At 39.5% G+C, this 12,707-nt stretch overlaps 1 protein-coding gene across 2 annotated transcripts in view; it reads right to left on the bottom strand.

The window, feature by feature from the left end:
- The window catches only part of L3MBTL4 (L3MBTL histone methyl-lysine binding protein 4), a 450,084-nt gene that overhangs the window by 348,862 nt on the left and 88,515 nt on the right, over positions 1 to 12,707 (bottom strand). The window contains exons 2-3 of one of the 2 annotated variants that reach the window (XM_043558331.1): positions 11,676 to 11,756; positions 11,199 to 11,303 (exon numbers count right to left, since the gene is read on the bottom strand). In XM_043558331.1, coding sequence (XP_043414266.1) covers positions 11,199 to 11,270 — 72 coding nt within the window. In that variant the 5' untranslated portion in view covers positions 11,271 to 11,303; positions 11,676 to 11,756. Of the gene's footprint in view, positions 1 to 11,198; positions 11,304 to 11,675; positions 11,757 to 12,707 lie in introns of those variants that run through there. The other variant, XM_043558332.1, reaches the window with a different exon arrangement.

The following is a 12,707-nucleotide window of genomic DNA, read 5'->3' as shown; positions in this document are numbered from 1 at the left end:
ATTACTACCTCAAAAGCAGATGTTTAGAAAGTACCCAACTGTTCATTAGTTTTATCTTTAATGTGTTTAATCTATCAGTGCTATTTTGCTTAATTAACTGGAAATTTGACTTGTAAACTCATAAAGGTAACAGAGAAAGTAAAGAATATTATTGATATTTCAAGCAAATTCCAAACATAATTTAAGTAGTTTAACTCAAACATAACTGAACCCCTTCCTCTACATAGTGAATGCAGCCACAGATGTAAATCAGCTTACTGTATTAAACTATTAAATTTAACTAATTACACTGGACATTGTAATTGGAAATGAGCCCCTAGCTGTCAGTATAATGTGGAATTCATCCTAAATGCATGTCCTTTCTATTATCCTGTGTGAATATTCTCTTTTTTAATGTTTTTATTTATTTATTTTGAGAGAGAGTGATAGAGAATGAGTGGGGTAGGGGCAGAGAGAGAGGGTGACAGAGAATCCCTCTAGCATAAGAGCCTGACATGGGACTTGAACCCATGAACCATGAGATTATGACCTGAGCCAAAATCAAGAGCCAAACGCTCAACCAACTGAGCTACCCAGGTACCCCATGAACACTCTTTAAAATAATTATATGTTCCAAACACTTCAAAACTCAAATCGGTAATACAGTCCTTTGAAATGTCATTATCCACTATTGATCAAAGAAGTCCATTTGACTGAGGTAGCCATTAAACACTAGGAACATCATTTAACAGATATTTTTGGAAATCCAGGCATGTAAGGTGCCACACTCAAATAGCACCTACGTAAGTGTTGAGCACTTCTGGGGTTCAAAAATGGGAAAATCCCCATATGGAATGGAAATAATGGTAAAATCACTGGCATCAAGATAGGCCTTAAGAGAAAACTGGAATTTGTGCCAATACAGAAAAGACAGAAGGTTGAATATTCATGTTGTAGGGCAAGATAACAGAAGTTCTGAGAAGGGACAGTAATAATTTTAGCAGCTTAAAAGGAAATGATACTGAGAAAAGGTAGCAAATATGTTTGGATAGGAGAGGTGGTCTCAAATACTAAACTAAAAAATAAAAGAAATATTCAGCAGCCAATACTGATTAACTATAGGACTATTGGTACAGGTAGGATAGGCCTAGCTATTTCCTTAGGACAACGGTTCTCAATCATGAGTGTGTACCACAATCACCAGGAGGCCCTGTAAAATATAGACTGCTCAGCCTCACTTCAGGGTATCTGATCCAGTAGGTCTGGAGTAAAGACCAAGAATTTTCATTTCTAACAAACCCTCAGGTTTGTTGATGCTGATGCTGTTGTTCTGGAGACCAGAGCTGAAGAACCACTATCCAAGAACAACTGAGAGCACATCAAATACCTTGTCTCTTCAGAGGGCATGACACAAAACACCAGAGATGCTGAGAAAAATGGCATCCTCACATAACTTGAGACAGGTTCAGGCCTTCCTAAGTCTGATCCAACCAACCCTCACACTCAACTCTCATGGAACTGATCTATGAAATGCAACCAATGTGGACTTCTGGGGGAATGGTCCTTGGTCCCACGTTAACCACCCCACCTCCCAGTGAGTCTGACCAAAGGAAACAGTTCTGTAACTAGACACAGACCTACACGTATCATCTTAAAACCAACCATGAACAAGATCATCACTTGATATGTCTTATTTAATTCCCAGAGTTCAATAAACTGTACCTATTTGACAAAGATTGTGTGACACCATGTCACTTCACCAACTGCAGTGTGAAAATGCATAACAACCCACATTAAGACCCCAAAACCAATACATGATGAAAGCCCATGAAAGGGTCACTAATGAGAATGTCCTAATAGCCTACTATCCCCAAAACAGTCATTATGGAGGTTGCCTGGTCACTTCTTTCCCCTTGAAATTTGTAGGAATACAAACAGTTGCCATAGGGAAAGAGCACAGGATGCATATTAAGAAGCAAGATGCATTATTAAACCCTCTGGCTGTCAAGATGTCACTGTGAGGTATTTTTTAGATGTGATAAACATTCAAATAGAGGAAGTTAAGATGGTGAAGAAGTAGGGGGACTGGGATTTCCCTTGTCCCTCAAATACCGCTGTATTGAGGTCATAACACTTGAAATACTCAGGAATACAGTCTTCAGAGTGACAGAAAAATCTCCACAGGTGGACGGAGACAGCTTGGCGGGACAGAAGTGCATGTCTGTGAATTGGGGGAGATAAAATAGCATAGGCACAGAGGGGAGGGAACCCCTTAAGTGGAGGGACAAAAGGGAGAGAAAGAGAGGCTGTCGAAGTGTGGTATTGTGTTACGACAAGAGAGAAACCTCTATGGACCATGGCCTGGAGAATGAGAAATACAGAAAATATCAGTTTCTACTTTGCAAACAGCCTTAGGAGCTGAAGACCGGAGTTTTCAGGGTTGTGTGACTTTCTCCAGACCAAACCCCATATGGTGTGCATGCACCTGAGGGGTGGGAGCCAGCCCCGGGACACTGGGAGAGAATGGTCCCCTCCCTGGAGTACTGTACAAATAGGGTTTATTGCCACCCACCCCAAGGACAAAAGACCCTGCAGGCACCAGCCAGAGGCCCTTTGTCAGCAGGGAGGAGTGGCACTACCCCAGAACCAGGCCCAGGTGGAGGAGGGATCCTTTCACACATGTAGTTTTGAATCCCAGCCCAGGGTCTGGGAGGCACGGGACACTATGGAGCAGGACAAGCCAACTGCCCACCCCTACTCTGTGAATGTTGCCTGAACAGAGTGATTTGAGACACCTGGTCTGGTCTGGGGAGGAAAGATTCGGGTGTCACCATTTTTCTCCCCATCACCCACATGGCGGGGCTTCAGGGAACAGGACAGCGGCCCCCAGTGGAGGTGGACCCACTTACACCAAACCCTGCCACTCTGTGTCTGGTTACTGCTTATCTACTGGAGCAGGACAAACACTGAGTGAACCAGATGGCCTCTCCTCCAGACCAGCACAGCTACCAGTCCCAGAAACAAACAGACAACTGTCCTGCAGTTTTGTATGTTAGTCTGGTATTTTTTTTTCTCTCTTTGCTTTCCTTCTCTTTTCCCTTCTAAACCCTTTGGAATCAGGCTCATAGTTTCTGATTTTATTTTTGGCTAATTCTTATCCTATCTATATCTATATCTATATCTATATCTATATCTATATCCCTTTTTTTCTTTCTTTCTTTCTCTGTTATGTTGTTTGTTTGTTTAATCAGGTATTTTTATTCAATATTTCTTTGATTGTCTGCCTGGTCTTTTTTGCCCCTTAATTTTTCTCTTATGAGAAAATTATGGAGTTAGGTCGCCTGCCCTTTCCTTTTTTCCAGGCTTACTTCAAAGAACAAATCAAAGCATACCGGGAAGAAGGTCCAAACAATCCACCACTACAAGCAGTGGGATAGAGCAGCCAAATATGCAACAACAGAGTACATGCAAAACACTCCAAAAACACTTTATGAAGTGTCAGGCCCTAGACAATGTATGACCCCTTTTTAATATGGTGGTATCACAGGTTCAGGACACATAACAAGCTATTAAACCATGTAAAAGACAGAACGCTAACCAAAATGATGAAATGGAGGAATTCTCCTCAATGAAAATTCCAGGAAGAAATGACAGCCAGAGAATTGCTCAAAAAAGATCCAAACAATATATCTGAACAACAATTTAGAATAACAGTCATAAGACTAATAGCTGGGCTTGAAAAAAAAAGTATAGGAGACAGCAGAGAATCTACTGCTGTAGAGATTAAAGACCTAAGAAATAGTCACAAAGAATTACGAAATGTTGTAAATGAGATGCAAAAAAACTAGCAGCAGTGACAACCAGGATGGAAGAAGCAGAGGAGCAAATAGGTGAAGTAGAAGATAAAATTATGGAAATGATGAAGATGAGAAAAAGAAGGAAAGGAAATTACTAGATCACGAGGGGAGAATTAGAGACCTAAGTGATTCAATGAAATGAAATAATAGCCATATCATAGGAGTTCCAAGTTAGAAAGACTGAGAGAAAGGGGCAGAAGGTTTATTTGAACAAATTATAGCTAAAAACTTCCCTAATTTGGGGAAGGAAACAGATATCCAAGTCCAAGAGGCACAGAGAACTCCCTTCAAAAACAACAAAAACAGGTCAACACCATGACATGATAGTGAAACTGGTAAAAATACAAAGATAAAAAGAGAATTCTGAAAGCAGTTAGGGACAAACAGGCCTGCACCTACAAGGGTAGACATAAGGGTTGTAGCAGATCTGTCCACAGGCCAGAAGGGAATTGCAGGAAATATTTAATGTTCTGAAACAGGAAACATATGCAGCCAAGAATCCTTTATCCAGCAAAGCTGTCACTAAGAACAGGAGAGATAAAGGCTTTCCCAGACAAACAAAACTAAAGGAATTCATGACAAATATACCAGCCATGCAGGGAACCCTAAAGGGGATTCTGTGAGTGGAAAGCAGCAAAGACTACAAAGGACCAGAGACATCACCACAAGCACAAAACCTAAAGATAACACAATGCCACTAAATCCATATCTTTCAATAATTACTCTGAATGTAAATAGACTAAATGCACCAATCAAAAAACACAGGGTATCAGAATTGATAAAAAAAATAAGATCCATCTATATGTTGCCTACAAGAGACTCATTTTAGACCTGAGGACATCTGCAGATTAAAAGTGTAAGGATGGAGATCTATCATGCTACTGGATGTCAAAAGAGAGCTGAAGCAGCCATACTTATATTAGACAAACTAGATTTTAAAACAAACACTGAAACAAGAGATGAATAAGGTCATCATAATTAAGGGGTCTATACATCAATAAGAGATAACAATTGTAAATGTTTATGCCCCCAATGTGAAGAACCCAAATATGTAAATCAATTAATCCCAAACACAAATGTATAGATAATACTGTGATTATACGAGACTTGAATACTCCACTTAAAGCAATGGACAGATCATCTAGTCAGAAAACTAATAAGGAAACAACAGCTCTGAATGACACATTGGACCAGATGGACATAACAGATATATTCAAAACTTTTCATCCAAAAGCAGCAGAATACACATTCTTCCCAAGTGCACATGGAACATTCTCCAAAATAGATCATATACTGGGTCACAAAAGAGCCCCCAGAAATACAAAAGGATTGAAATCATACCATGTATATTTTGATATTGCAAAACTTGAACTAACCACAAGAAAAAATTTGGAAAGCACACAAATAGATGGAGGTTAAAGAACATTCTACAAAAGAATGAATGAGTAAACTTAGGAAATTAAAGAAGAAATTTTAAAAATATATGGAAGCAACTGAAAAATGAAGACATGACAGTCCAAACCCTTTGGGATGCAGCAAAGGCAGTCCTAAGAGGAAAATACATTGTAATTCAGGCCTATCTCAAGAAGTAAGAAAGGTCCCAAATACATAACCTAACTTCACACCTAAAGTAACTACAAAGGCAGCAGCAAAGAAAGCCCAAAGCCAGCAGATGATGAGAAATAATAAATATTAGAGCAGAAATAAACAATACAGAATACAAAAAAAACTAGTATAAAAGATCAATGAATCTAAGAGCTGGTCTTTTGAAAGAAAAAACAAGTCTGGCCAGAAAAGACAGAGGACCCAAATAGATAAAATCATGAATGAAAGAGGAGAGATCACAACCAACACCACATAAATACAAACAATTATTAGAGAATTCTATGAAAAAGCATATGCCACCAAATTGGACAATCTGGAATAATGGAAACACCCACATACTACCAAAACTCAAAAGGGAGGAAATAGAAACTTTGAACAGACCCATAGCAAATGAAGAAACTGAATCAGTTATCACAAATCTTCCAACAGGGGCACCTAAGTGGTTCAGTCTGTTAAGCATCCAACTTTGGCTTAGGGCATAATCTCACAGTATATGGGTTCAAACCCCACAAAGGGCTCTGTGCTGACAGTGCAGAGCATGGAGCCTTCTATGAGTTCTGTGTCTCCCTCTCTCTCTCTGCCCTGCCCCCACTCACACTCTGTCTCTCTCTTTCAAAAATAAATAAATATTTTTACAAAATCAAATGTTAAAGAAAATTTTTTTAAAAATCTCCCAACAAAAGTCCTGGGTCAGATGGCTTCCCAGGGGAATTATACCAGACATTTAAAGCAGGGTCAATACTTATTTTTGTCAATCTGTTCCAAAAAACAGAAATTGATGGAAATCTTCCAGATTCATTCTATGAAGCCAGCACTACCTTGACTTCCAAACCAGACAGAGATCCCAATACAAAAGAGAATTACAGGCCAATATCCCTGATGAACATGCATGCAAAAACTCTCAACAAGATACTAGCAAACCGAATTTACAGTATATTAAAAGAATTATTCACCGTGATCAAGTGAGATCCATTCCTGGGCTGCAGGGCTGGTTCAATATTTGCAAATCAATCAATGTGATACATCACATTAATAGAAGAAAGGATAAGAACCATATGATCCTGTCAATAGACACAGAAAAAGCATTTGACAAAATATAGCATCCTTCCTTAATAAAAATCCTCAAGAAAGCCCTGAAAGAAGGAATAAACTTAAACACATTAAAGCCATCTATGAAAAGCCTACAGCTAATATCATCCTCAATGGGGAAAACCTGAGAGCTTTCCCCTGAGATTAGGAACACAACGGGGATGTCCACTCTCACCACATAGTGTTGGAAGCCCTAGCCTCAGCAATCAGACAACAAAAAGAAATAAAAGGCATCCAAATTGGCAAAAAAGTCAAACTTTCACTTTCCACAGATGACATGATACTCTACATGGAAAACCCAAAGACTCCACCAAAATACTGCTACAAATGATATATGAATTCAGCAAAGTTGCAGGATATAAAATCAATGAACAGAAATCAGTTGCATTTCTATACACTAATAATGAAGCAACAGAAATAAATATCAAGGAATCAATTCCATCTACAATTGCATCAAGAACTCTAAAATAAATACCTAGGAATAAACCCAAACAAAGAGATAAAAGATCTGTACACTAAAAACTATAGAATGCTTATGAAAGAAACTGAAGAAGACACAAAATAATGGAAACACATTCCATGCTCATGGATTAGAAGAACAAATATTGTTAAAATATCAATACTACTCAAAGCAATCTACATATTCAATGCAATCCCAATCAAAATAGCACCAGCATTCTTCACAGAGCTAGAAGAAACAATCCTAAAATTTGTATGGAACCACAGAAGACCCCAAATAGACAAAGCAATGTTGAAAAAGAAAAACAAAGTTGGAGGCATCACAATCCTGGACTTTATCCTGAATTACAAACATGTAATCATCAAGACAGTATGGTACTGGCACAAAAACAGACACACAGACCAATGGAATAGAACAGAGAACCCAGAAATGGACCCACAAATATATAGCCAACTAATCTTTGCCAAAGCAAGAAAGAGTATCCAATGGAAAAAACACAATCTCTTTAGCAAATGGTGCTGGGAAACTGGACAGCAACATGCAGAAAAATGAAACTGGACCACTTTCTTATACCTTACACAAAAATAAATTTGAAATGGATGAAAGACCTAAATGTGAGACAGGATACCATCAAAATCCTACAGGAGAAAACAGGCAGCAACCTCTTTGACCTTGGCCGCATCAACTTCTTATTTGACATGTCTCTGAAGGCAAGAAAAATAAAAGCAAAAATGAACTATTGGGACCTCATCAAGATAAAAAGCTTCTGCACAGCAAAGGAAACAATCAACAAAACTAAAAGGCAACTGACAGAATAAGAGAAGATGTTTGCAAATGCCATATCAGGTAAAGGGTTAGTATCAAAACTCTATAACGAATTTACCAAACTCAGGGGTGCCTGGGTGGCTCAGTCGGTTAAGCGGCTGACTTCGGCTCAGGTCATGATCTTGCGGTCCATGAGTTCGAGCCCCGCGTCGGGCTCTGTGCTGACAGCTCAGAGCCTGGAGCCTGTTTCAGATTCTGTGTCTCCCTCTCTCTGACCCTCCCCCGTTCATGCTTTGTCTCTCTCTGTCTCAAAAATAAACGTTAAAAAAAATTAAAAAAAAAAAAAAGAATTTACCAAACTCAACACCCGAAAAAAAAAAATCCAGTGGGCAGAAGGTATGAATAGACAGTTTTTCTCTCTCTTTTTTTTAATGTTTCTTTTTGAGAGAGAGACAGATCATGAGTAGGGGAGGAGCAGAGAGAGAGGAAGACAGAATTCGAAGCAGGCTCCAGGCTCTGAGTTGTCAGCATGGAGCCTGAAGCAGGGCTCGAACTTACAAACTGCAAGATCATGACCTGAGCCAAAGTCAGACGCTTAACTGACTGAGCCACCCAGGTGCCCCGACACTTTTCCAAAGAAGACATCCAGATGACAAACAGACACATGAAAAGATGTTCAACATCGCTCATCATCAAGGAAATACAAATCAAAACCACACTGAGACACCACCTCACACCGGTCAGAGCGGCTAACCTTAACAACTCGGGAAACAACAAATGTTGGTGAGGATGTGGAGAAAGGGGAAACTTCTTGCAGTGTTCGTGGGAATGCAAACTGATGCAGCCACTCTAGAAAACAGTGTGAAGATTCCTCAAAAAATTAAAAATAGAATGACCCTATGACCCAGCAATTTCAGTACTAGGAATTTGTCCAAAGGATACAGGAGTGCTGATTCGAAGGGGCACATACACCCCAATGCTTATAGCAGCACTATCAACAATAGCCAAATTATGGAAAGTGCACAAATGTCCACCCTGATGGATGGATAAAGAAGATGTATACACACACACACACATACATACATACATACATACATACGTGCATACAAAATAGAATACTACCCAGCAATGAAAAGAATGAAATCTTGCCATTTTCAGAAACATGGATGGAACTGAAGGGTATTATGACAAGCGAAATAAGTCATAGAAAGACAGATATCATATGATTTCACTCATATGTGGAATTTGAGAGTCTTAAAAAGATGACAATAGAGGAAGGGAAGGAAAAATAAGATACAGAGTAGGAGGCAAACCATAAGAGACTCTTAAATACAGAGAACAAACTGAGGTTTGATGAGGGTGGGGGGGGTGGAGTGGTGGTGAAAATGGGTATAGGGCATTTGTTGGGATGAGCACTGGGTGCTGTATGTAAGTGATGGATCATAGGAATCTACTCCTAAAGCCAAGACTACATTGTATGTTAGTTAACTTAACAATAAAAAACAAACAAAAAAAAAAAAACCATGCAAATAATAGACTCTGAGTAAAGCAGATTAATCTCCATAATGTGGGTGGGCCTCATTCAATCAGTTGAAGGTTTTACAAGATAAAAGACTGACCTCTCTGAAGAAGAGGGAACTTTGCCTGCAGAATGCCTCCAGATTCAAGTCTGCAACATCAATTCTTTTGTGGGTCTGCAGTCTACAAACCTGCCCTATAGATTTCAGACCTGTCAGCCCCCACAATTGTATGAATCAATTTCTTTAAAATTTCTTTTAAATAAATCTTTCCATATACATGTACACACATATACATACACATACACATATACATATACATATACATATACATATAATTCATCATTATCAAGTAGGGACAAAGATTGTGAACAGAGAGTGTGTGACAGGACTGTCAGCTACTCCCATTGGTTCTGTTTCTCTGCAAAACCCCAACAAACACAACGCCTTCCAGTTCACCATCTCTATCCCTCACTTGATACTGATTAATTACCTTCATCTTTATAAAACAGAAGTCTCTAAAACCTAAGACATGCCAGGACTGATACTTGATGGATTTTCTTTCTGGAATTTCCCTGTACATACATAGGTATAGCTTTATCTCTAGTTCAAAAAGTAACACATGCTTCTGGTAAACTAAGTAACTAGAAAAGACAATATAAAAGGCACCTCTAATCATCTAGTAATAACTACTCTTAACCTTTTAGTCTATGTCTCCACATCAAATTTAAGCTCCTCCTTAAATGACCATTAGATAACTGATTTTGTAAGGGGGGGGAAATATTTTTTTCTTCTTTATATTTTAGATTATTTTTTTTCAAACTATTCATCAAATAATTATCTTCAGTTGGAGAAATACCTCTTTCTAAGAAGACATAAACTATGTGTGCTATATTTGATGGGATATTAAGATAAAAGGAGATTATTTTAGAAATTTTATTTGAGGGGCATCTGGGTCACTCAGTCAGTTAAGCATCCAACTTCAGCTCATGTCATGATCTCTCCGTCCATGAGTTCAAGCCCCACATTAGGCTCTGTGCCAACAGCTCAGAGCCTGAAGCCTGCTTCATATTCTGTGTCTCCCTCTCTCTTGGTCCTTTCCCCACTTGTGCTCTGACTCTCTCTCTCAAAAATAAAATAAAAACATTAAAGGAAATGTTATTTGATAAAATATTAAGTATGAAAACATTTATCAAGAAGATAAATCTTGTATTTTTCACAGAAGTAATGATCTTATTATAGCAATGCACCATGTTTGTAAATACCAGCATAAAGTCTTGGACAACACTGGCCAGTCACAGAATATCAGTTGGTAGAATTGTATTGATTCCCCTGTTGTGTGAGATATACGTAGTACAATAGCTGATTTACATGTATGCACTATGCTATGTTTAAAATATATATGTACATATAAATGTGTTCAAAGAATATGCATTAAAATGTTTTTTTTTAATTTTTTTTCAACGTTTTTTATTTATTTTTGGGACAGAGCGAGACAGAGCATGAACGGGGGAGGGGCAGAGAGAGAGGGAGACACAGAATCGGAAACAGGCTCCAGGCTCTGAGCCATCAGCCCAGAGCCTGACGCGGGGCTCGAACTCACGGACCGCAAGATCGTGACCTGGCTGAAGTCGGACGCTTAACCGACTGCGCCACCCAGGCGCCCCGCATTAAAATGTTTTTAAGATTAAAAAAAAGAAAAAGAAAAGGTCTCCTTTTACCTTCAAAATGAAGTTTACCCTTTAAAATGTATCCGACTTAATGACATTTGTATTCAATAGCTCTATATATAAACCTCAACCAGAAGCAACCAGCTCCTAGCCATTGAGAAAACACCTCTGCTGTGGTTACACAAACTATACAATCACACTGAATTTCCACAGTGAGCACAAACTAGAAGGAAGGGCCCAGGAACTGACATCTTACCAAGCATCCATCCTGATTCAAATGCTCTTTGGAATCCATACTAAGCTTCCTCTTTCTGTTGGGCTGTTTCATTGCCACTTTAGCACTCCTTAGCAAAGTGTTTTTCTGCAAAATAGTGCCACATAAAAAATTTAGGAGTTTTGCCCCTTTAGAATAACAAAAACAATCCCCCCAAAATTTTCTCATTAAACTTCTTCTAATTTGTTTCCATAAATACCCTGAAACTGAGGTGACATAAAAATTTCACTGTTGCTTTTATAGACACTACTATAATAATAAGTTAACGGGAGAAGAGATGAGTTTTCCGCCTCATCTAGAATTTATATCACAAAGAAAATAGATACTTTTCTTTGGTCTTACCTATTACATCATTTTTGCTTTGTTTTGTTTTGTTTTTGTTTTTTTGTTTTGTTTGCTTAGCTGATTTAACCAATTTGGATTCACTGCAATCTGCCTATTCAGATAGGCTGTACTCACACAGTCTGACCGTCCACAGGTGTCAAGGCAAAAGTATTCTTGGTGAGAGGACTTTTGTCATACAAGGCATAGCACAGCAATCTGGAACAGAGAAAATAAAAAAAACTTTACCAAACCAATTTATTATGACCATTCTTCAGTACACTAACAATTACAGTAGTGGATTAGTAACAAAATTAAATCAGTAGTAAAAAACTCTCAGCAAACAAAAGTCCAGGACCTGAGGATTCACAGGTAAAGTCTACTAAACATGGAAAGTAGAGCTAATAACTATCCCTCTCAAAATTATCCCCAAAAAATATAAAAGGAAGGAATTCTTCCGAATTCATGCTATGAGGACAGAATTACCCTGATACAAAGACCAGACAAAGGCACTACAAAAAAGAAAATTACAGGCCAATATCCCTGATAAACACAGATGCAAAAATTCTTCAAAAAAATATTAGCAAACTTAATTCAACCATACATTAAAAGGATCATTCACCAGAAATAAGTGAGATTTGAAAGAAAACTTTCTGGAGTTGCGGCAAGATGGCGGCTTAGGAGGACGCTGGGCTCACCGCACGTCCTGCTGATCACTTAGATTCCATCTACACCTGCCTAAATAACCCAGAAAACCGCCAGAGGATTAGCAGAACAGAGTCGCCGGAGCCAAACGCAGACGAGAGGCCCACGGAAGAGGGTAGGAAGGGCGGCGAGGCGGTGCGCGCTCCACGGACTGGCGGGAGGGAGCCGGGGCGGAGGGGCGGCTCGCCGGCCAAGCAGAGCCCCCGAGTCGGGCTTGCAAAAGCGGAGGGGCCGGGCGGACTGTGTTCCGACAGCAAGCGCGACTTAGCGTCTGGGAGGTCAGAAATTAACAGCTCTGCTCGGAAAGCGGGAAGGCTGGAGGACAAAGGGAGGGAGAGCTGCTGAGCCCCCTGACAACAGAGCTCAGTTTGGTGGGGAACAAAGGCGCTCGCCAGCGCCATTTCCCCCGCCCATCCCCCAGCCGAAATCCCAAAGGGAACCGGTTCCTGCCAGGGAACTTGCTCG

The sequence above is a fragment of the Prionailurus bengalensis genome, chromosome D3 (genome assembly GCF_016509475.1).
Source record: "Prionailurus bengalensis isolate Pbe53 chromosome D3, Fcat_Pben_1.1_paternal_pri, whole genome shotgun sequence".
NCBI lineage: Eukaryota > Metazoa > Chordata > Mammalia > Carnivora > Felidae > Prionailurus > Prionailurus bengalensis.
This window is presented reverse-complemented; position numbering and strand designations above follow the sequence as displayed.